Below are 23,341 nucleotides of genomic sequence, written 5' to 3'. Positions count from 1 at the left end.
TGTCCTAAAGCCGTCCTGGCCAAAATATAAAACACCCTCTGCACGAGGCCAAGCACGGCAGAGCTATTTGTAAGTAAGACCGCTCGACACTGGCTGAGTAAGCCATGTCCCAACCCCATGTGGAGCTCTAGGCAGCTCTAGAAACTCCCAGCACTGCCCTGCAGGCCTCTGGACACGCCCTTGTGAACAGGGCAAAGCACAGAGAACGGTACCTGGTGCTCACTGCCCCACAAACCTGAAGATGTAAAGCAGGCTTGAACCCCTAACTCTTATTTATTTATTGGTACCAGGGATTGAACCCAGAGGCACTTTACCACTCAGTCATAGCCCAGCCCTAATTATTTTTTATTTTGAGTCAGGGTCTCCATAAGTTGCTTAGAGCCTCAATCTGGTGATTGTCCTGCCTCAGCTTCCTGAGCTGCTGGAATTACAGTTATGTGCCACCATGCCTGGCTTCTTACATCATTAAAAAATATATATTTTTAAATGAGCTTTGCATGGTGGTCCCAACAGCTCAGGAGGCTGAGGAAGGAGAATTGCAAGTTCAAAGCCAGACTCAGCAACTTAGTGAAGCCCTAAGCAATTCTGTGAGACCCCGTAAAATACTAAAGTAAAATACTAAAAAGATCTGGGGATGTGGCTCAGTGATTGAAGGCCCCTAGGTTCAATTCCTGGTACCTCCTTCCCCCCAAATTTAAATGATCTAAATGCATAAGTTGAGTTTTAATATATTGATCAACAGGTGGATGAGGCTCTCCATTGTACCATTTTTTAATCTGAATTCAGAGGGGTGGGTATAGTTGTGCAAGAATGCTGTAACATTAAAAATTCAATATAATAAAAATATGTGGAAAATAGACACTAATGAATTGAATTCATGTCATTTGTTAACAACCTAAATGTCCATCAACTGATGCAAAGATAAACAAAATGTTGCATTTAGTAGAAATATTATTCAGCAATAAAAAGGAACGATGGGGGCTGGGGATATAGCTCAGTGGTAGAGTGCTAGCCTAGTAAGCACTGAAAAAAATAAAAGTGAATAAATACACAATAGACATGTTACAACATGGATGCACCTTGGAAGGGTTATGTTAAGTGAGGGAAGACAGAGGTGACAGCCCTCGCACTGTAGGAGCCTGTTACAGAAGACCCCTGGAGAATGGGAGGACCCACAGGGACAATGGTGTGGCTGCAAGCTGCGAGAGGAGCCACTGGAAATGACTGTGGAGGAGGGCGGGTTCCTACCTGGGTGATATCAAGATTTCTGTGAATATTAAAAACCAATACGATAAGTGAAATGCATCTCATATTAAACACAATTTAAAAATCTGCTGTTAAAGGAATGGATCAGGCAATTAGGGAACATGAAGGCTGACTTGATATTAGAGGGTGTAAAGGAACTGTCAGTGATTAATGGTTACTAGGATCAGTAATTTACAGACTTAGGGAAGAGTCCTTGTAGCCTGGAGAGACACACTGACGTGCTGTGAATCAAGTGACACTGGTCTTGGGTTTGCTTTTAGGTGACCCACCACGGAGAGCGGTGGAGTGAGTCCCTGAGGAGGCGGGCAGAGGTGCTGTCCCGCTTCTGTGTACATTTGAGCATTTTCGTGTTACAGAGTTTAAGAACAATCTTGACCTCTGAAGAGTTAAGAACATACTCAATGTTTTCTATAAACAGTGCAAAAAACCTACTAAGCCTGGCAGGGCAACTAATGAGAAAGTGAAAGAAACAGGGTCTTCTAGCTAAAGGAGAGAAATTCTCCCCCTGTAATTCACCATTTTGTGAGGAGAAAGATATGGAGAACGTGCCATTTGCTCCCTGAAATTGGTTAACCAGGATAAAGAACTAAGTTAATTATTCATTGATTCCATGAGGGCGAATGGCCCCAAATATTGAATTTGTTAGTTGTACCTACCTAATAAAGCCTGGGGAGAGACCACAGCATAATATTTCTACACAAGGGCGTGCTGAATGTGGTCTATTATATTGGAAATACTTTGCAAATCAAATTAAATCTTGGTGGATAAAAGTCTTATTTCCAGCCATGCAGCTATTCATTTCTTAACTATTTGGTTTGATTTGAATCATGCTAATTTTGAGTTCTATTGCTAAGACACCTGCATAAGGAAGCAGCCCCCTGGCAAAAAGAATTCCCGGAGGTGCTGCCTAGGGTTGTCCCCAGCCAGCTGAGCAACTGGGACAAATTATCCAGCCTCCTGGAGGCCGCTTTTTCTTGTATAGAAAGAGCACAATAACACCTGCCACGTGGACGTGTGGCGAGGTGAAATGCGCCAACACGTCCAAAATTGCTATTGCAAAGTCCAGTCAACAGCAGTAGTTATGAGAGTTGTTCTGAAGCTCAGTGTTAAGTTAGGTTGGCACAGGGGCTGGCAGAAGATCTTGGTCTTCGTGGCCAGGGTGGCCGAGGTTAAGGTCTGGGGCTGGAGGGTTTCAGGGTCTTGGAACAGCAGGACTCACTTGCTGGCTGACTGTGCCAACTGAAGCCTTTTGGTTCTTTAGTAATTATCTGATCTATTAATTAATGAAGCTATTAATTAATGTAATTCTCCAATCTCTTAATGAGTGGATCCACTAGCTGATATAGCCAATAAAATAGTTTCCAAAGGCACATTAAAGTATTTTAAAAGATAAGCTGCCTAACTATAGTCTGAACGAATGAGCATAATTTAAAATAAGAAATATAAACTACTTGCTGGTTCCTGAGTAACAAGAGATAACCCCAGATACATGGAAGAATAGCAAATTTTAATCTACATTTTACATTTAAAATTCCAGCACTAACATGGAAATCAGCCATGCCTGCACACAATGGATCTTTTATTAAGTGAACCCCACACCCTGATCCTTGAGAACACGTGGGAGCCAACCCACCTCCTGACGTTGCCAAGAGCCCTGCTGTCCACCTCAGAGTCTGCAGTGAAAAAGAAGTGATTTTTAAAACATTTTTTTTCCTGCTTATTAAGGACTAGGTACCACAGAACACTTAGAAACAAACTAAAATTATATAAAAAGTAAAAAAATTTAATCCCACACTCAGAAAAAAAACAAACACATTACCAACTTTTGGTCGACTTCATTCCAGTCTTCTCTGCATGACTTTCATCTCTACTTGAAGTGATAGTGTATTCAATTCTATATCCTGCTTTTGACTTAAAATACCGTACAAGCGCTTTCCCTTTTATTACCAATTCTCAGCATTTTCTAAGACTGAACAGGACTTAGCCATATGGAAGTAACCGATTTGGTGCCTGCCCTGTTGCCAGCTGGCTGGCCCTATTGCTTCCCATTCGGGGTCTCCACTGTGCCCAGCTCTGCAGGGATCCCTGCATCCCTCAAGCGTCTGCTCTCTCCACATCGCAATAGCAGCATCTACAGGGTCTGCTCACTGTGCTTGGCCAGCAGCGAGACCCCCACTCCAGTCACGTCTCTGAAAAACAATAATACGAGCAGGAACATTAAGAAGATAGGCCTCGGGGCTGGTGTTGTGGCTCAGCAGTAGAGCGCTCGCCGGGCATGTGCGAGGCACTGGGTTCGATCCTCAGCACCACATAAAAATAAGTAAATAAAATAAAGGTATTGTGTCCAACTACAACTCATATGTATGTGTATGTATGTATGTGTGTGTGTGTATATGTGTGTGTATAAAATTTTAAAAAAAGAAGAAGATAGGCCTCCATAAACTTCAAACTACTGGGTTATCTCTTCTTCACTATATGGTAATCCAAGGTCAGCAAAATGGGGACACGCCGAGTGGAACAAATTGTTCCTATGGTCCATGAGCCCCCAGGCAGCACTGAGCCTAGCGAGTATTAACTGCAGGCTAACAGTCAAGGATACCACCGCAAAGAAGGACACATCAGGCACTGGCTTCCAGCTGAACCACCTGAGCACTCTGAATGTTCCCTGGCTTCTAAGGCAGCCTCTCCCTTTGTGGTGCAACCGCCCACGCTGTCACCTAGGCAAAGAACAAGGATACACACCTGCAGCTCCAAACATTGAGCCTAGAGTTTCTGTCAGTTAATCTTGGGGTTGGGGGAGTCCCTTAATATTTAAAGCTCAGAATGCCTGTGTCCAGCCTATCTCAAAGCTGTAACAGGAACAAGAGCCAAAATATTGCAAAATGATAACAATAACAGAGGTCAAGCATCCCTGATCCAAAAATCCAAAATGCCCCCGAAATCTGAAACTTTTTGAACACTGACATGACACCACAAGTAGAAAATTCCACACATGACAGGTTGCAGTAAAAATGCAGGCATGCAGAATCACTGTAGAAAACTGCTGCTACCACCTGGATCCGGAGTGGCTCCCAAAGGCCCTGTTTTCATGGACTGTTCTCAGCTTGGGGCTACTGGAAGACGTGGGCCGAGTGGGAGGTCTTCTGGTAAGTGGGGGCGTGCCCTGGAAGGGCACATTTTTTATCCACTCTGAGGCCATGAGGTACATGGATTCGTCATGCAATGTCACCATGATGTGCTGCCTTCCCACAGGCCCAGAGCCATAACACTAGTCAATCATGGACCAAAACTATAAGCCAAAATAAAACTTTCCTTTTTATGAGTTGACTGTCTCAGGCATCTGTACAGCTAATGGAGAACTGATTAACAAGATGACCTTCTGGTACATAAGGTGTATAAGAAACATACATTAAAAAAAAAAAAAAGAAACATACATGAATTTTGTTAGGATTCATCCCCAAGATATTTCATGAAGTATATGTAACTATTTCAAAATCTGAAAAAGTCAGAAATACTTCTGATCCGAGTGTTTCAGGTAAGACGTGCTTGACCTGTAATAACACAGCCTCCCAAAACCCTAACATATCTCACAGAGGAAATCCTACACCAAACTGTGGCTAAAGAGTGCAGGGTCAGGCCACGGTGCAAGGCCATGGCCAAGGGGCAGCTCTTTACAGAGGGGCACCCACAGCTTCTGATGCATATGCTCCCCTCCCCTGTCCTCCCCTGCCCTCCCCTCCTTAGCTGCACAGTGTGCAGAAACCACGCCTGCTCCCGGGAGACCTCCCGCTCGTCCACTTTCTGTGGACTCCATCTCTCAGTGACCTGCTGGCTTTCATGATTAGATTCATTTTCACTTATGAAGAGCAAGGTATAAAAAAAAGTCAGGTAACTATGAAAACAAATCATTTCTCTTAGAAGAAGTTTTACAAAAACCAAGCTTCCTCATAATCAAGAAAATAAAACTCCTGGGCAAGCCCTTTATATTGTTTTTTCCCAACTTTTCTAAAAATAAAGTTTTAGAAGTTTGAATCTTCATAAGGCAACTGCTTCAAATGTACCCTCTGGGATACAGTCGTCATCACATTTATTTTTGGAAAGCCGAGTAGGTCAAGAATACCTAAAATAACCTGGTTTCTATTTAAAATACCCTGATCACTTTGCAACTCAGAAGGAAAAAAAGATTACTTAAAACAATTATTCAAAATATAGACATCCGCTAAGCATGTGTATCTGACACACAGTGGGGCAGGACTCCCCTGAAGGACAAAGAGAGAGATTTCCTTTCCCAGATGTGTGAAAACGCAGCCAAGTACTTGAGAAAAAAAATTAAGAGATACGCTGGACAGTCATCTCCATGCCAAGAAAAACACATTAACTGTGAATGATCTGCTGAATCCAAACAAAAAAGAAAGGCATTTTTCAAGGGATCTCAACATGTTCTTACCAAAGGAACCTTTCAGCCATAACGGCAGCCACCGTGAACACGTTGTGGCAGAAGAGCAATGGCACCCATCCAGTGCAGGCCTCGGGGCCCACCCAGTCAGGGAGACGTTTCCGAGGTATTTATTCCCCAATTTTTAAGCAGTACTTACCACAAATACTTTTTAATGCCTCATTCCCAGGAGCCACAGGACATGAAACAGTGACTTAAATTTGCCAGAAATCCACTGGCTCAGACCTCTGCACAGGTGCCCCCGCCCCACCCCCTGGCAGAGAAGATTCGAGACAGAAGGGGAGGCCGGGAGGAGTGCCCCAGCCAGGCAGGGAAGTCAGGGACACCATCAGGACTTAGAGCTCCTCAAGGAGGGACCCCACCTCTGTGCCCTGGCTGGGGGCCTCCCTGGTGGCGTACATCAGTGAAGCGTGTGCTGTGGGAGCTGAGGGCACAGACAGAGATGGGAGCTGGCAGCAACCAATCCCTGCGGGGCCCTCCGAGGGGCTGGAAGGAACGGTTCCTCTGCAGGCTCTAGCCCCACAGCCTTGATGAACACGGCTCTCAGCAGGGCATGTGGACAGTCCCTTCTCCGACCCAAAGAGCACTGAATGACCACACAAATGCACACCCCCTAGGCAGTGTGATTCACCAACATTGTGCCAAAAACACTGCCACACTTCGCGTGGTTGTTTTGACAGAGCGAATTGTTGTACTGTGATTCTGAGTTTTGCTGCTGTCAGCAATCTCAATGAGACCCATGCCGCCCTTGTTCCTGAATAATGCCCACCTTTGGTAGGTCCTTTCCTGTTGAGCACAGCCTGCTGCTCCTCAGTGATGTTCAGCCGCCGAACCACGTCGGCCAGCGCTGACTTGAGCAGCTGGATGTCGTCTTCCTGCATCTGGACCCGCTGCTCCAAGGAGGCGATGCGGTCTGACACCTCCATGCTACTCGCGGCAGACGCGCTGTCATCTAAGCCAAAGGGAAGATGGGGAGAATTTTAGACACTCCCAGAGCAATCACATCTCCAACCACAGGCTGGCACAAGGCTCCAATTAGACTGTAAATTGTACATTGTTACTTGTAATTTATAAACTGAAAATGAAAATTGTAATTTATAAACTCGAAACTTGAGAGACACAGACAGAATGAAAAGAGCGCAAGAGAAGGCAGATCTGTCCCAGCATTGCCACGTGCTCCAGCCCTCCCTCTTCTTGTGCTCCAGCTCTCTCTTCTCCAGTGCTCTAGCTCTCCCTCCTCCCGTGCTCCAGCCCTCCCTCCTTCCTGTGCTCCAGCCCTCCTCCCGTGCTCCAGCCCTCCCTCCTCCCATACTCCAGCTCTCCATCCTCCCGTGCTCCAGCCCTCCCTCCTCCCGTGCTCCAACTCTCCCTCCTCCCGTGCTCCAGCCCTCCCTCCTCCCATACTCCAGCTCTCCATCCTCCCGTGCTCCAGCTCTCCATCCTCCCGTGCTCCAGCCCTCCCTCCTCCCGTGCTCCAGCCCTCCCTCCTCCCGTGCTCCAGCTCTCCTTCCTCTCGTGCTCCAGCTCTCCCTCCTCCCGTGCTCCAGCCCTCCCTCCTCCCGTCCTCCAGCTCTCCCTCCTCCCGTCCTCCAGCTCTCCCTCCTCCTGTGCTCCTTTCATTCTGTCTGTGCCTCTCAAGTTTCAACTGTGGTTTTAACTGCTGTTGTTCTTTTCTGCAGGTTGGCCAACTTACTGTCTTTTCTATGACATTAAGAATTCGGAAGTAGAAGAGATGCGGGCATCTGTCCACTTCACCTGCACAGAAGTCTGCTCTGCCTGGTCTGCTGGCTTGTGTTCAGCCATGCTGACGGTAGGCCACACAGGGCTATGTCAGTTGAGTTTGAAGAACAAAGCGCCGAGTGTGCTCGGTACACAGCATCGCACCCCGCCATGCCCCCCAGGCAGGCGCTCCGGCATCCTCCTGCCTTTCCTGTCCTCCCCTTTGCCTACCCTGCTCCAAGGGGCTGGCCTCTCCTCCCCTCGGGATTTTTGTTTCTGCATTGCCTTTGCTTGTGCCGTTTCTCAGCCAACTTTTTGCATGACCAAATTCTTATGCTTGAGACTCAACTCAAATAGGAGCTTTTGGGAGAACCTTCCCAAAAACTTTATCTAAAGCTGTTACTGTCTATTTCATTGACCTTATTTGTTGCACAGCATGTTCTAAAAACTATAAAATGGTCTTGCTGGCATGTTCACTGCTACCCTTCCACCTGGAATGTGAGCATCATGGAGGGATTTCTACTTTGGGGTATGTCAGACTAAAAGACCCTCCTGGAAGCACCCTCCACCCCATGCAGAAACCAAAAGCCTGAAGTAGCATAAAAAAAAAAAAAAAAACTACGTGAAGGTACAGGGAAGAGAACAGAAACATGCACTCTGGTGGGTACTCATACTTGCCCTAGTGGGAAGCTCACTCACCCTAATGAGAGCTCATAGATTCTGATGGGGAGCTCACACTGAGACTCTAGTGGACAGCACACTTAAGACTATAGTGAAGAGCTCACACTGAGACTCTGGCGGGCACTATGGGCCCTTGTGCTCACACTTAGACTATGGTGGGAAGCTCAAACTTAAGACTATGGTGGGGAGCTCACACTTGGACTCTGGTGGGCACTCACATTTCATCTCCAGAGGGATGCTCACACTCAACACTGAAGACTTCACATTCACTTAGAAGAAGTAATGTAGGAAACTATACAAGAAGCCTGTCTCATTGCTTTTACCCTGGGGCTAAGCAGTACACTCAGTGGTAAGGGCCCAAGTGGTAAACTTTGAAATATTTTTGCCCTAAGAAATTAAAAAAAAAATCAAGTTAGGAAACACTACTGAAAAAGGTGGGGAAATCCTACAAGGAAAAAAGCAAGAGAAGGGTCCCCAAATCCCATCTGCTCAAATCTCTGACTGATCTGTGAACTGCATACACGGAACAGAGAAGTACTCCAGCGAACTGCAAAACATCAGAACTGAGAGTGGAGCTGTTGGCCCAGAGATAGGGTCTGCAGCTGAAGTCCAGACAAGAACAGCACCTATTAACACAAAGGAAACACCACCAAAGAAAAAAGATATCATGTAGCTTAACATTCACAATGCCCAGCACATAATTCAAAATAACCAAACACACCAAGAATAAAGAAATGGAGCACATTCTCAAGAGAAGAGAAAATAGAATTGAGTCCAATCTCAAGAGGAACAAAATATTGAAACTACCAGATGAGGAATTTTAAATAGATATTATAACTATTCTAAAAAGGAAAATAACATTCTTTCAGTGAATAAAAATTCAGTAGAGAAATGGGAAATCCCAGCAGAATAGAAACAATTAAAAAGAGAACCAAATACACATTCCAGAACTTATACATATATATACACACACACAATTTCTGAAATAAAAGTTCACTGCATGGACAACAACTGAAAGGACACACAGAGGAAAGATCAAGAAAACCTGAAGGCAGGCATATCAGAAGCAATGAAGATGAAGGACACAGAAAAAAGCCTGACCAAAAATTAAGAGAGCCGTGGGAACTACTAGGCACTCTTAGCATTCCAACACACACTTAATTGGCACACAAGGAAAAGCAAGAGAATAGGGCAAAAACAAAATCTAAAAAGCAATGGTCCAAATATGCCAAATCTGATGTGCAGGAATATACAATTGCAAAATGCTAATCAAATACCAAGAAATAGTCGGCCATGATTAATTTCTCTGACAAAAAATTATATGGGTACTGTTTATGACATTTTAAAAAAGCTAGACCCAACTATAGGCTGTTAACAAGAAATGCACTTCAATATGAAGATACAGATAGAATGGAAGTAAATGAATAGAAAAAATATACCATGCAAACAGTAAGCAAAGAAGGCTGGACTACTGTTAATGTCAAATAAACTAGGTGTCTGATAAAGTGTATATTAGACAGTCATTCCACAATGAAAAAAGGGATAAAAACCAGGAAGATTCAACAACCTAAACATGTGTGTGCCCAATATAGAGCTTCAAAATACAGGAAGCAAAATTTGACTGAGTTGAAATGTAAAATAGATGATTCTACAACTTTTCCTGAAATTTTACACCCCATCTTTTAGTGACTGATGAACAACTAATAAAAAAAATCAGTGAAGTCACAAATAATCTAGTAGTATAAACAACACTTATTTGCTACAGACAGAAAACCACACCTATATGACAGTATATATGGTACATTTGCCAGGATACATCAAATCTGAGCCATAAAACAGATTCGAACAAGCTTACAGATTAAAAAAGTACATTCTCTGACTACAATGGTATTAAAATAGAAATTTTAAACAATAAGACAACAAATATTTGTAAGTTAAATACTTCTTAAGTCAAAGAAGAAATTACAGGAGAAATTAGAAAATTGTCTCATTGAAAGGTAATGAAAATACAATGTATCAAAATGTATGAGAGGCAGCTAAATCAGGCTTTGAGGGAAATCAATAGCTTCAAATCCCTGTATTAGGAAAGATTGATTAAATGTAAGTATCACAAAACAGGGGTCTTTTTTGCTGCTTCACTTCTCTATGACTTGGTCCCTAACACAAAATAGGAACTCAATAAATATTTGGTAAATAATTGATAAATGGGTAAACAATCATTTTTAAAGCATGCATTAAATTAGATGATGGGGATATATAGATGACTGATTCACTGACCCATATCCTTAAGAAGTTCCCTGTCTAATGGAGAAGAGACATGCCCACAAGTTTTAATTGATACATTGATAATACAATTGATAAAATTATACAATTGATAAATTGTATAATTCAGAAATACACAAAGTGATAGGCAAATACACAGATGGGAACATTAACTATATCTGGAAAAATAGGATCATGTAGGGGTTGGTTCCTGTATGCAAGCTCTGTCAACTCTATAAATAATAGATAATTGTTTCATACACAGAAATATTTTTTAAGTGTGTCTGTGATACCTCTGAGAAAGAATAACACATTAAATATCTGTAAATTAACAGAACTTATTAACTATCTAAGTACATTTAAAACTTCTAAACTCACCTGGACATGGTGGTGCATACCTGAGGCAGGAGGATTACAAATTCAAGGCCAGCCTCAGTAATTTGGTGAGACCCTATCTCAAGATAAAAAATAAAAAGGCTAGGGATGTAGTTCAGTGGTAGAGAGACCCTTGGGCCCAATTCCCAGTGACAAAGGGGAGGGCTGCAGGGTGTAGTTCAGTGGTAGAACCCCTGGGTTCAATCCACAGTACTACAAAATAATAATAATTATTATCATAAAACTGCTAAGCTCTGAAAAAAAAAAAACATTGTGTCAGTCCTTTTTCTAACTTTATTTTATTACTTTTTATTTTTTGCAGTGCAGGGAATCAAACCTAGGGCACACTCAAGCTAGGCAAGCATTTTTTCATTGAACTACATCCCCTGTCTCATCAAAGCCTTTTAAAAAGTATATCCTAGCCATATCTCTTTAAAGAATCAAACTATGAAGCCTGAAAAACTTGAAACATCCTCTCTCACTCTCCTCCTCTCCTAGAACTCTAGGTGTCATTTCCGTACTCCTACAGAATCCCATTGCATGTCAGGAGTACTGGTGGGTCTCTGGGCCTGCTTTTCCTCTGTCCCTCCCTGTAGATTAAGGCACACACACAGTGCATTTAGACTCAACAGTGAGAAAACCAAAAATCCAATTTAAAAAATCGTGAGAGAAAACAGGCAAAAGACTTGAACATGATAAGATGCTCAAGGTCATTAGTCACCATGGAAAGCACACTGAGCAAGCAGGTGCATGAAGGTGCACACCTGCCACCCCTGCACTCCGAGTGCAGGGGTGGCAGGTGGATTGCTTGAGCCCATGAATTCGAGACCAGTCCCAGCAAAGTGGTGAGACATGTCTCAAAAGAAAGACTGGAGATATGGCAAGCATTGCAGTGGTTAAAGAATGCTGACACTACCAAATACAACAACATCCAGCAAAGGAAACCCTCCTCCGGGCAGCCAGCACACAGGGCGGTCTGACCCCTTGGAAGGCAGGTTGGCACTCCCACAGAGTCAACAAGCACTTTCCTCAGGACCTAGCTCTTCCCGGGTCCTTACTCTAGAGAAATGAACACATCCAGATACAGGTCTGTCTCCGTGGCTCTACTGGTGAACGGACAGAGTGTGGCATCCGCACAGCCGAGCACAGCTGAGCAACAGAAAGTGAACGAGGTCACCCAGAACAACATGGGTGGGTCTCAAAGGTGTTACCTGAGTGAAGGTTGCCAGTAGCAAAAGGTGAGTGGATAGGAATTCATGCAATGACACTCTCCAAAAGACAACCATAGAGGAGAACAGATGGGGTCACCAGGGGTTGAGAGGGGCGTGGCGCAGGGGAATTGGGGGTGGATGATTACAGTGCTCTGTATCCCCGAAGCATGCAGCTGCTCAAATCCATATGGTATTCCAATGACTGAATTACCTCGAAACCACTTTCCTTAATGTTAACCTACAAAATAGCTTTGTGAGAGTCCAAGTGCAGTAAGATTCATGCACTGGCTTTGCCAGTTTGGGAGGTCATACGTCTGCTTGTTGGGACTGGTTGCCATTAGACTCTGATATCCTAGCTGAGAAATGCTTCTCTGAAACAATGCGTGCTGCCCAGGGGAAGAGACACCCCTCAGCATTGCCTGACTCCTGTGAGGGCAGCAGGTCTGTGGAATTCCTCCGCTGTCCTTTGACCTGCAGAGTAGAGTAGGAAGCCCCACTTCAGATGTGAAACAAACTTGGAGAGAGAAATGGGAAGATAAAAGGTGTTTTATATGTTTTCCCTCAGAGGAGCAGCAATCGAGCAGCCTAAGGTAATCTGCTCAGGTGTGATCAAAAGAAAGGGCGGGCAGGTCTGAGCACAACTGTGGCAGGGGAGTCTGGCCAAGCCAGCTTCGTCGGGGGTCTCTGGCCCGGGAAGAGGCAGGGAGGTCTCAGGTGGGAAACCATTCGGGGGGCTAAGTGGGTGAAAGAGGCACACCCTGGATGCAAATGCCAACATGGCTGCTTTTAAGTGACCAAGAGCATAAGGGTTAATCTCTAGGTACCTCGATTTCTCCTGCAGTAAAATAGGGACAACAGCAGTATCTACTTTGAAGGGTTATGGTAATGTCAAGTGAGTTAATAAATGTAGAGCACTTGGAATATATATACATACATATATATATATATATATATATATATATATATGTTATGGATGGATACAGTATCTTTGTTTTATTTTTGTATTTATTTTTTATATGGTACTGAGAATCAAACCCAGTGCCTCATGCATGCAAGACAAGTGCTCAACCACTGAGCTACAACCCCAACCCCCATTTTTTATATATAGGGTGAATATATAAATGTAATCTATTTTTTATTATTACCAATTTCCAAAGTAAATTCAAATTTAACATTTCCTTTGAAATTTCTATGTGCTAATATGCAAATTGGCATTGAATAAGTAATTAGAAACTGGTATTTTAATATATATAATATTTTTTAAGTTATGAGAATGCTATAGTTTGGATGGTAAATGTTGCCCAAAAGTCCATGTGTCAAAGACTTGATCCCCTGGGTGGCACTATTAAGAAATGCCAAAAAAAAAAAAAAAAAAGAAATGCCACCTGTGAGAGGTAGGGCCCACTGGGAGGCCCTTAGGTCACTGTGGGAGGTGCTTTGAAGGGGACTGTGGAACCCCAGTCTCCTCCTCTTTTTTTTTTTTTTTGTGCTTCCTGGCCACAAGGTGAGTAGTTTTGCTTTACCATGTACGAGAGGCACAAAGCCTCACCATAGGCCCAAAGTCACCTGGCCTATTGGGCCAATTGATCATGAACTGGAAACTTCAAAACTATGAGCCAAAAATAAACCTTTTTTAAAATAAGTTAATTATCCCAGTTACTTTGGCACAGTGATGGAAAGATGACTAACAGAAGCTGCAGTGTACAGAATCATGGATTTCTATCATCTCCGGGGTTGTTCATGCTGACAGCAGCTTTTAGAGAAGGCACACATGCTCAGTGGGGCCCAGGCCAACACAGTACTAGAAAGGAAATGAGCATTTGTAGTCCAAGCTGGGATTTCACCACACAGAGTAAGACCAGCCTGGCTGCCACCTCCTAAAAATCCAGTTTAACTCAACATCACTGCAGCTAATAGAAGGGTGGATAGAAGGGATGGGTGGGTGGTTGGATGGATAGAATGTAATAAAATGCGTAAGTCAGGCGCTGGGCTGGGGCTCAGTGGAACAGCAGTCACCTAGCACGTGGGAGGCACTGGGTTCGATCCGCAGCACATTTATTTATAAATAAAAAAAGGTATTTAAAAAAATTTACAAAAAATGCAAAAGTCACCCTTTTAATCACATTGTCAAATTTGTACAGGAAAAAGCTTGATTTTCATATTTTACAAAACAAAAATTCCCAAGCATCTCAGCACTTGCCTTCAAATATAAACTGATCTGTTCACAAGAACCTCTATTTGTGAGATTGCTAAAGTTTCCCCCATGATATGATCCCAGTGCTTTTCAAATCCTGCCAGAATCCTGCTCTAAGCTGTAATGGATTTTCTTCCTTCTACTTACTTCTGAGGATTAATGTTAAGAGCACAGAGGAGACTTGGCAGCAGGTGAGTCTGGGGCTCTCACCCTCTTGCTTTCAGGAAAGGTCAGCCTTGCTGCTCAAATGACTCACACTTCAGCTCAGCTGGGGACCTGATTAGCATAATGAAAATGAACCCCAGAGCCTGGGCTAGCCCCACAGACCCTTTCCAACTCCCCACATTCCACAGGACTTCACAGCTCCAGGGGGAAGGCTACATCTGAATTGTCAAAGACCTCACTAGATTAGGACTATAGCACAAATAAAATCTTAAGTTATTCTGAAGTAAGGCGAGTTCCTGTGCTCCTACGATTTACCTAAGGAAGTCATTAAAACAGTGTTGGCGTTAGAGCCTTTTATCTTAATGCTTCCAAAATTTTCATGTTCTTGTCAATAATCGCTTTGCTTTGTAGCATGAGAAGGAGGTATAAAAAAGAGGGTCTCACTGAGTTGCTGAGGCTGGCCTTGAACTTGAGACCCCCCTGCCTCAGCCTCTGGAGTAGCTGGGATTATAGGCATTACAGGCATTTGCTGTCTTCCTGGGGTATTTTAAAGAGGTTTTAAGGACTACTCTCTGAACTGGAAGCCCTGGGGCACCTGCTCACTCTTTGGGGAAGCCAGGGAACTGTTCATCCAGCACAGGGTGTGGGGGTCTCTTCACCGGGCAGCAGGTGGCCATCTCCCAGATAGTGGCAACAATGGCGGCAACGACTCCAAGGGCACAGAGTGGACATGATTTACTCCTAGCCAGGCTCAGCTCACAGTGAGTGGTACGTGGTGTGAGGTGCAGAGGTCTCTGCTGGCCACTTCTCCACAGGCTACTCAGCCTCTTTGGCCAACAGCAGACCTTCTTGGGGCTACAAATCCAATCCACTAATATTTTGTCAAGGGCCAAGCACAGGTGAGAAAACTAGTCCTCACAAAGCCTACTGAGGGTCACCTGTACCGACCTGAGCACTGAGAGGGATTCAAATGGGGCAGGGTTGACTCCTGGATGTGCTACTTGCTGGCCGTGTGTCCCTGGCAAGGGACTTGACCACTCAGGCACTGCCCCCCTGAAGCATACAGCATGAGGAGGACACACAGATGCTCAGCCCAAATGACAGTGTGGGACTGCACAGGTCTGGTGTCCCTCATCTGAGACTTGGGACCAGAAATGCTTCAGATTTCAGAACACTAGTATAGACACCCGGCAAGTGACTTTTCCAAATCTGAAAAGCCAAGCATTTTAGCTCTGAAATCCAAAACTTTTGGAGCATCATGTTGACATTCAGAAAGTTTTGGATTTCAGAGCATTTTGGATTTGGGATTTTCAGATTAGACATGCTTAACCTGTAGTTCACTGTTGGTAAAGGAAATACTGACCTTCGGTGAGATCATGATTAAAATGGTTACTGGAAAGTCTGCAAATACCACTGTGCCATGCTCAGTCCAGGAGTGAGGCCCAGACGAAAGTAAAACTGTCACTGCTGCCTCTCGCACCTCTAGCCAGGTGGGGATACAGCACAGATGGGTGGACAGAGCCCTCTCCCCTTGCCTCTCAGGGGACCCAGCCCAGCCTTGGTGGGCTTGCAGCCTAGCCCTACCCTGGGCTCATGGGAAACTCGTGGCGTCAACCTTTGACTACTTTTGTAGCTGTAAAAGGTGACAATGCGAAAGGATCTTCAGGAAGCATGTCTGCTCCATTCCACTTAGAAGGCGGGAGGAGGAGGTTTTCCCCATTCCTACAGTTGTGTCACCGTCTAGAGGTAAGCGCAGCCTCCCTGCTCCACCGATGTTCTGCTGATACTAAGACCTTGCTGTTGTTAGGGCCCTTCCTGGAGGTCAGAGGGGGCTATTAATTTTGAAAGGTCAACCTAGAGCTCTGGTTGTGCTCCGTGGTAGAGCACTATGCCTAGCATGTGTGAGGCACTGGGTTAAATTCTCAGCATGGCATATAAATAAAGGTCGATTGACAACTAAACAAAATCTTAAAAAAAAAAAAGGTCAACCTAGAATCTGCCTCTTCTATGTTGAGATGTCCTTACTACCTTTTCCTTAATTATTTAAAATTAGATGATGCCAAAGCCACAGCCGCCCTCCTCTCCACATGAGGGGTGTCAGAGCCTGTGCCCCATGCCTAATTCCTTTGGCTTAGCTGCTATCCCACTTCACAGATGAGGACGGAGAAGCTCCATGTCTCTCTGCCTCATCTGAGGTCACACAGCTGCAGGGCGGCAGGCTGAGGCCAGCTGTGAGGCACAGGCTCTTCTCAGCAGAAGTAAGCGCCGCCCACTCAGATGAAAGCACCGTCCCTGTGGGACTCCATGCTGCTAACAGAACACACACAGAGTTTCTGCATCCTCTTAGCTTTTGCAAAATAGCAGATAAATGCTATTGGATTAAAAAAAATCTCACTGGGTTTTAGTATTTTAGAGTCAATAAGGAATGATAACTTTTTCCAATCATTTGCAAAAAAAAATCTAATATAAAAGTTGGCTTTCCATGTTATGCATCATATGCAGAGAAATTATATTGTCATCCTCTGTGCCACCCTATGTGCATCCAATAGCAAAGGGAACATGAAAACAATCAGTGTCATTTTTAGGCCTGGAACTCGGGCCTCCCGTCAGATTTGCAGCCCTGAGTGCCACCTTGGCTGAAGGATTCCAGCTTTACTTCTAAAATAAGACTGCTGGTTTTCCTTGGATCATCTGGACAGTCAGAAGCCTGAGTCCTGCTCCTCCCTGGGCTGGACCTCCACCAGAGCTCTGGCTCCAAACCCACCACTTCATAGAAAATTACAGGACTCTGCCATATCTTAAAATAAACTCGTCTCCTTGAAGCTCATGAACTAGTGTTGGCACTACTGACTGTGAAAGGCTCAGCAATAGCCCTGGATGGACACAGCAAGGTTGCCATTGCCTACCGATTAAGAGAACTGCAGCAGAACCCTTGAATCTGGGGAGGGGTGGTGTAAAGAACTCAATAGGTTTGGAGTGTCCCCCAAGGCTCGTGTGCTGAAGGCTTGGTCCATGGAGGGACTCACAAGTTAATGGCTTCATTGGCAGCTGGTGGAACTGTGGGAGGTGGGGCCCAACTGGAAGAAGTAGCGGATCAGTGGGGGCGTGCTCTGGAAAGGAGCAGCTTGTCCCCAGCAGTCCCCTCCCCAGCTTCCTGGCTACCATGCCTTCCACCATTGTATTCTGCCAGAGCAACGGACCTGGCCAACCTTGGGCTTAACCTCTGAAACTATGAGCCAAAAACTCTTTCCTTAAGTTGATTTTCCTAGGTATTTCATCCCAATGATGAAAAAGTTAACAGATTTTTTTTTTAATTTTAGACTATATAATGGTAGAAAGGGGAGACCAAAAACAAACAAACAAACAAACAAAAAAACATGACATCACCCTAAGAAGCCACATATGACCGTTTAGGCGACATGGAGTTTAAAGCCAACAAAATTTCAGCTCAATAAGGAGAACACTGTTGGGATCCCTCTGGACCAGTGCTACCCTGGGCAACACAGCTAACCCTGCCAGTTCCCCAGTCTTTGGTGCTGGGTGTTGCAAGAGAGACTGGCCAACAAGCAACCACCGTGGAGACACAGAAGAGAGGAGAGGGCAGAGCAGGCCCCGCTCCCCCGACTCTCCTTCCAGTTCTGGGCATGAACCCAGGGCCTTGACAGCTGGGTGAGCTCTCTGCATGAGCCTCACCCAGCCCTGCCCCAGTGCTCCCAGGCCAATCACCAGGCCACAAAGTGACCCAAGGACTGGGCACACGAGCTCCAACACCGGGGAGGGATGAGCAGGCCTCTGACCAGCCGCTTCCATTTCATCAGTGAACAATCATTGACAGTCAGAGGAGGAAGAACCATCATCTGTGGGTGATAAGCTGAGTGTTGAGGAAATTCACTAACTACTTTCTCCAGCTCTCCTTTCACCTTGCCTGACCACGGTCCTCAGTCAACAACGACTTCCCAGAAAGGCCTTGATTCCTTGCCGTCTCTGGAATGTTGACAATGCTACACACACACACACACACACACACACACTGTCCTCCGCCTTGGCAGAAGCAGTTGTTTCCATCAGGAGCGACGGGCCCTGCGCCTTGAGCTCGACAATCCCTTCCCACACGCACACTTTCCAGCCTTGAGGCAAACGAGGGATCGTACCGCTGGGCATAACCGTACTCCTGGGGACCGAGGAGCAACGTGTTTTAGAACCTGGCTTGTGCCAGGAGGGTCCAGTGCCAGACACCGTGATGGCAGCAGAGGCACATCCTGTCTCTGGGACAGCTGGGATGGGGGTGGGGGACCCAGGTCTTTTAATAATGGTCCTAGCAAGTCACACAAGATCACCAAATCCCAACCGTACAAGGAAAGATTAAAGCTTCGGAGGTGAGCGACCAGACGATGAGCCTGAGGACAGGACCTGGGAGAGGCCGGCTGCGCAGCCTCAATGATCATTTCACATGGAGACCACTGCCAGCCTTCCCTGAGAACCGGCTGTACCCTGAAAGATGCTGGGTCATAAGCTGACTTAACAAAAAGCATCTAAAAGGCAGCTTTAATTTTTTAAAAATAATAACAAGGTTTCAAACCTTTCAGTAAATAGAATAAAAGAAAAGCTCTTTGAAGCTGGGCACAGTGGTGTACACCTGGTCCCAGCTACTCAGGAAGTTAAGGCAGGAGGACCACTTGTGCCAAGTTCAAGGTCAACTAGGCAACACTGCAAGATGCTGTCTCAAAAACAAGCTTATTTTTTTCCATTAACTTGCATATTATTTATTTCCTATTTAAAGTATTACCTGTTATTCACAAGACCCGTTACTCACTGACTTCTGAACTTACAGGTTTTGCTGAGATTCAGATAATGTTCCCTTGCCCTTGAGGACCTGTCCTGAACAGCTGAGATGAAAATCAGAAATGCACAGTTTAAATAGTCAAAATGCACCAAAGGGACCGAAGCCACAAACTGTCTGCCAGAGATGAGAACTTTCTGGAAAATACTGCAGCTAGTAGTCCCTTGTCAGGAGGTCACCGTGGGTAAGTTCAGCTGGCCAAAGACACTTAAGAATGAAAACAAGTATGTAGGTTCCGGTAGAACTTCCCTCTCGCTCACTACCAGAAAGTGGAGCCACAACAACCGGACACCTAGAGGAATCTAGAGAATCTAGGAATTCCCAGAATCTAGAGGAAGTTGAGATGGAGCTTTCTGCCCACGCTCCTTTTTTGTGACTGGTGTTGTAAATGTTTTTGCCCTCTTTTTAGTAATATTGTGGAGCTACTTTCTAAAAGTACCATAACTTCTGCTTTCAGCCAAGATGGAAAAACAAGGACTGCATTTACCATTCTTACCTTGAGTGGTTAAAAGAAAACAAATCAAGAAAAACTACATCCAGCAATGGTGTTCAAGACACTGGGCTTTAGACTGTGAGGGACGGTGATGGCTGAGAGATGGACAGAAGGAGTAGCCTGTGATGACCTCAGCATGCAGCTGGAGCTGGAGGTGCTGCTAGTTGCGGGGGGAGGGGAGGCTAGTGGTATCCCTAAGTTGAGGTGACAGAGCTAAGAGGCCAGGTCAGCCACGGTGACTGGAGTCCATAAGGCAGGATGCTGGAGAGGGAGAGCTCCAGAGATGTGCAGACACAGGGTCTGCCACCTACAAGAGCTACAGAGAACAGCCACCAGGACTCAGGGCCAAGAACAGTGCGTGTCACCACCAGGCGGACTGTGAACCCCGTCACCCGAGGGCAATGAGCAGAGGACTCACATGCACTGCACTACACTAAATGCTACTGTGGTCCCCACGGGCTGAAGCACGAGACCCAATGTGACCAAATGCTTCCAAGTAACTTAACCACCTCCCAGAACAAAGGTGGAAAATATTTACAGGAACATGAAGACACCCACCCAGCCAGGCAGGCAGAATGCATGGTCCTGGCTTTCTGTAGAAACTACCAGGCAGGCAAAGAGGCTTGGAAACATGACCCAGCAAGGCACAGATGGACCTACAAACCCACCCAGAAAGAGCAGGTGGGGGAATTGAGAGGAGAATTCAACAGCAACCGGGAGGACACGCATGTGTTCACGATGCTGGAGGAAGGGGAGATACGGAGTAGAGACGTGGGGGACACACGTCAAAGAATAAGTCAGCTCTCTAGTTGTGAGCCTCCAGGACGCAGTAAGGTGAAGAAACAGCAACAGAAACGACCCGAACAAAACAGGGACAGCCGGGAGGCAGGCGGAGGGACGTAGAGCAGACAAGCAGGTGGGGTTGCAAGGCTGTGTCATCAACAACAAAAAGCTATCAAGAAATAATGGCGGGGGCTGGGGATGTGGCTCAAGCGGTAGCACGCTCGCCTGGCCTGCGTGCAGCCCGGGTTCGATCCTCAGCACCACATACCAACAAAGATGTTGTGTCCGCCAAAAACTGAAAAATAAATCTTGAAATTCTTAAAAAAAAAAAAAGAAAGAATGGCGGGAAATTCCCAGTTTGATGAACATAATAAACCTACAGATCAAGAGGCTCTGTGAATCCCAAGAACGAGACACATGAAGAAAATGACACCAAGACAAACCAAAACCAGACTGCTTAAGACAAACCAAAACCAGACTGCTTAAGACAAGCGGTCAAGAGAAATTGGGTAAATGAGGGACAGAGGGGAGCTTCGACGGGAAAAGAACACGCACAGAAAACCTGCAGGTAACCCCGTGTTTCATGGTGAGATGCCACACCCTCTCCCCTAGGATCAGGAGCAAAGCAGGGGGTCCCCTCTGCCACACCTAGTTGACTTGACACAAGTCCCCCTTGGTGTGGCAGGACAAGAAAAGAAAGCAAAAGGCACGCGGTTAGGAGGAAAGACATACAGCTGTCTTCCTTGCAGATGTCCTGCGTGTCCACGTCCACGCTCCCAAAGAACCAAGGAAAAGCCTCCTGGAACTAGTAACACGGTCCTGATATGAGACTAAGATATCAAAGTCAACCACTCTCCTGGAGGCCAACACTGAGCGACTGGAGACTGAAATTTAAAATGTAATCGCAAAAAAAAAAAAAATGTAATCGCACTTACAACAGCACCAAGTTGAAATGACTACATGGAAATCTAACAAAATGTACATAAAGGACAGATGTGCAGGAAACCACAGAATTATGATGACAGAAATTCCAAAGAAATGGAGAGATGTTCCATGTTCATGGATTAGAGACCCAAATCTGTTAGGATGCTAAATTTTCCCAATTTGATCGGCATATAACAAAACCCCAATCAAAATGCTAAAAAAGCCATTTTGTGAATATCGACAAGGTAATTCTAAAGTTTATGGAGCAGTGATGCAATACTGAGAAAGGGCACAGAGAACAGGACCATGTGGCTTCAAGACCCCATGACGCTAGAGAGAGAACAGACACAGAGATGGATGGGACGGAAGAGTCCAGGACAGACCCCACCAGTGTGCCCGCCAGCCTTCCACAAGGAGCGAAGGCCATCTAGTGGGTAGAGGCGAAACCAACCCTTCAGCAGACGGTACTGGATGCCCACGTGCAAAAAGGAAACAAGCCAGACCCAATGTCACAAGCCCCGACTCAGGCTGGGTGTGGCTCGGTGGTACAGCACAGTGCAGCCCGCGTTCACCACCAGCACCACAAAGAAAGAAGGAAGAGAGGGAAATTAGGAAGGAGTTTGAGTTTGAAGAACACAAACACGCAGTGTGTCACACACGGGAGGGAGGGAACCAAAACAGTGCCTAGGAATTAATATCGGAGACACTGACCTCAGAGAGAAAGGAGACGGGGACGAGGGAAGCACCCGCAGGCCACCCTGTGAGACCCAAAGTAGGCAGAAGGAAGGAGCACTGGACCAGCAGGACTCAGCGGAACAGGAGGAAAACAACAGGGAACTTACAAAACTAACCTGACTCTTGGAGAAAATAAATAAAATCCACAAACCTGTAGCCAAAGCGATGAGGAAACAAAGAGAGAAAAGACATGAAATACCTGATCAGCAACAAGAGAGATGACATCCCCACACCAATGGACACTGAAAGGATAAGACGATGTTAAGAATCTTAGCTGAAACAGACAAGCTCTTTTAAAGAAAGCGCCGTCCAGGGCCTAGGCAAAGAGACAAGCAGATGGCCCCGCGGCTGGAAAAGGAAATGGATTCCTCCATGGGAAAAAGGACACAGATGGAAGACCCTCCACAAATGTCATACCATGCAACACTGAGGAAGAGCACAGGCAGTATTGTCCCAGAGGCTCCTGCCAGCCAACAGGTAAGAGGGGAAATCGGGTATTCCAACTAGGTTAGAAAAGGAAAAAGAAAAAAAAAAGATTTTTTTCCATAGGTGACACGGTTGTACAACTAGAAAATCTGCTGGAATCTACTAGAAATCTTCTGGAACTTTTGAGTTTATCCAGTTTACAGGAAGAAAGATCAACACAGAAAAATAAATTGCATTTCCATATCCTTGCATCAAATAATTGAAATATTTATTATAAAATAAGAAATGGTTAGGGATCCATATGATAAAAGGTGTTTAGGATCTGTACACAGAAGAGAAACATTACTTTTACTCTCAGAAAACACCACTGAGAGAAATCAAAGTCTTAAATAGAAGGAAGATTTGTTAAGACAGCAGTTTTCCTTGCAGAAAAATTAAATCCATCACTTCATTGCAGTCTCAATCAAAATTCCAGCAGCATTTTTGTAGAATTGAAAAGCAGATCCTGAAACGTGCATGGAAATGCTGAGGACCTGGAAGAGCCCAAGCAATTTTGGAGGACGAGGCTGACAGATGAGCACCCGACTCAGTCGCTGCAGAGCCACAGTGATGGGGCTGTGGGGTCTGGGGGAGCAGATCAACGCATGGGGACAGGGAGTGAAGAAATGCACCCTGGTGTACATGGACCACGGTAAAGGGAATTCAGTGGAGAAAGGAGTCTTTCCATTAAATTAGGCTGGGACAATGATAGAGCCACACTCAGAACAAATGCCAACCCCCTGTCACCATGTAAGCAAATTAACTCAAAATG

At 45.3% G+C, this 23,341-nt stretch overlaps 1 protein-coding gene across 6 annotated transcripts in view; it reads right to left on the bottom strand.

Annotated features, from left to right (window-relative positions):
• Positions 1-23,341, bottom strand: part of EML1 (EMAP like 1) — a 165,716-nt gene that overhangs the window by 65,401 nt on the left and 76,974 nt on the right. For all 6 annotated transcript variants that reach the window (XM_081291993.1, XM_081291994.1, XM_081291995.1 and 3 more), the window contains exon 2: positions 6,492-6,674. In XM_081291993.1, the coding sequence (XP_081148119.1) occupies positions 6,492-6,674 (183 nt within the window). The remainder of the gene's footprint in view (positions 1-6,491; positions 6,675-23,341) is intronic.

The sequence above is a fragment of the Spermophilus citellus genome (assembly GCF_964194105.1).
Source record: "Spermophilus citellus genome assembly, chromosome: 4".
NCBI classification, from domain to species: domain Eukaryota; kingdom Metazoa; phylum Chordata; class Mammalia; order Rodentia; family Sciuridae; genus Spermophilus; species Spermophilus citellus.
Note: the sequence above shows the minus strand (reverse complement) of the source record. Positions and strands in the feature narration are given on the sequence as shown.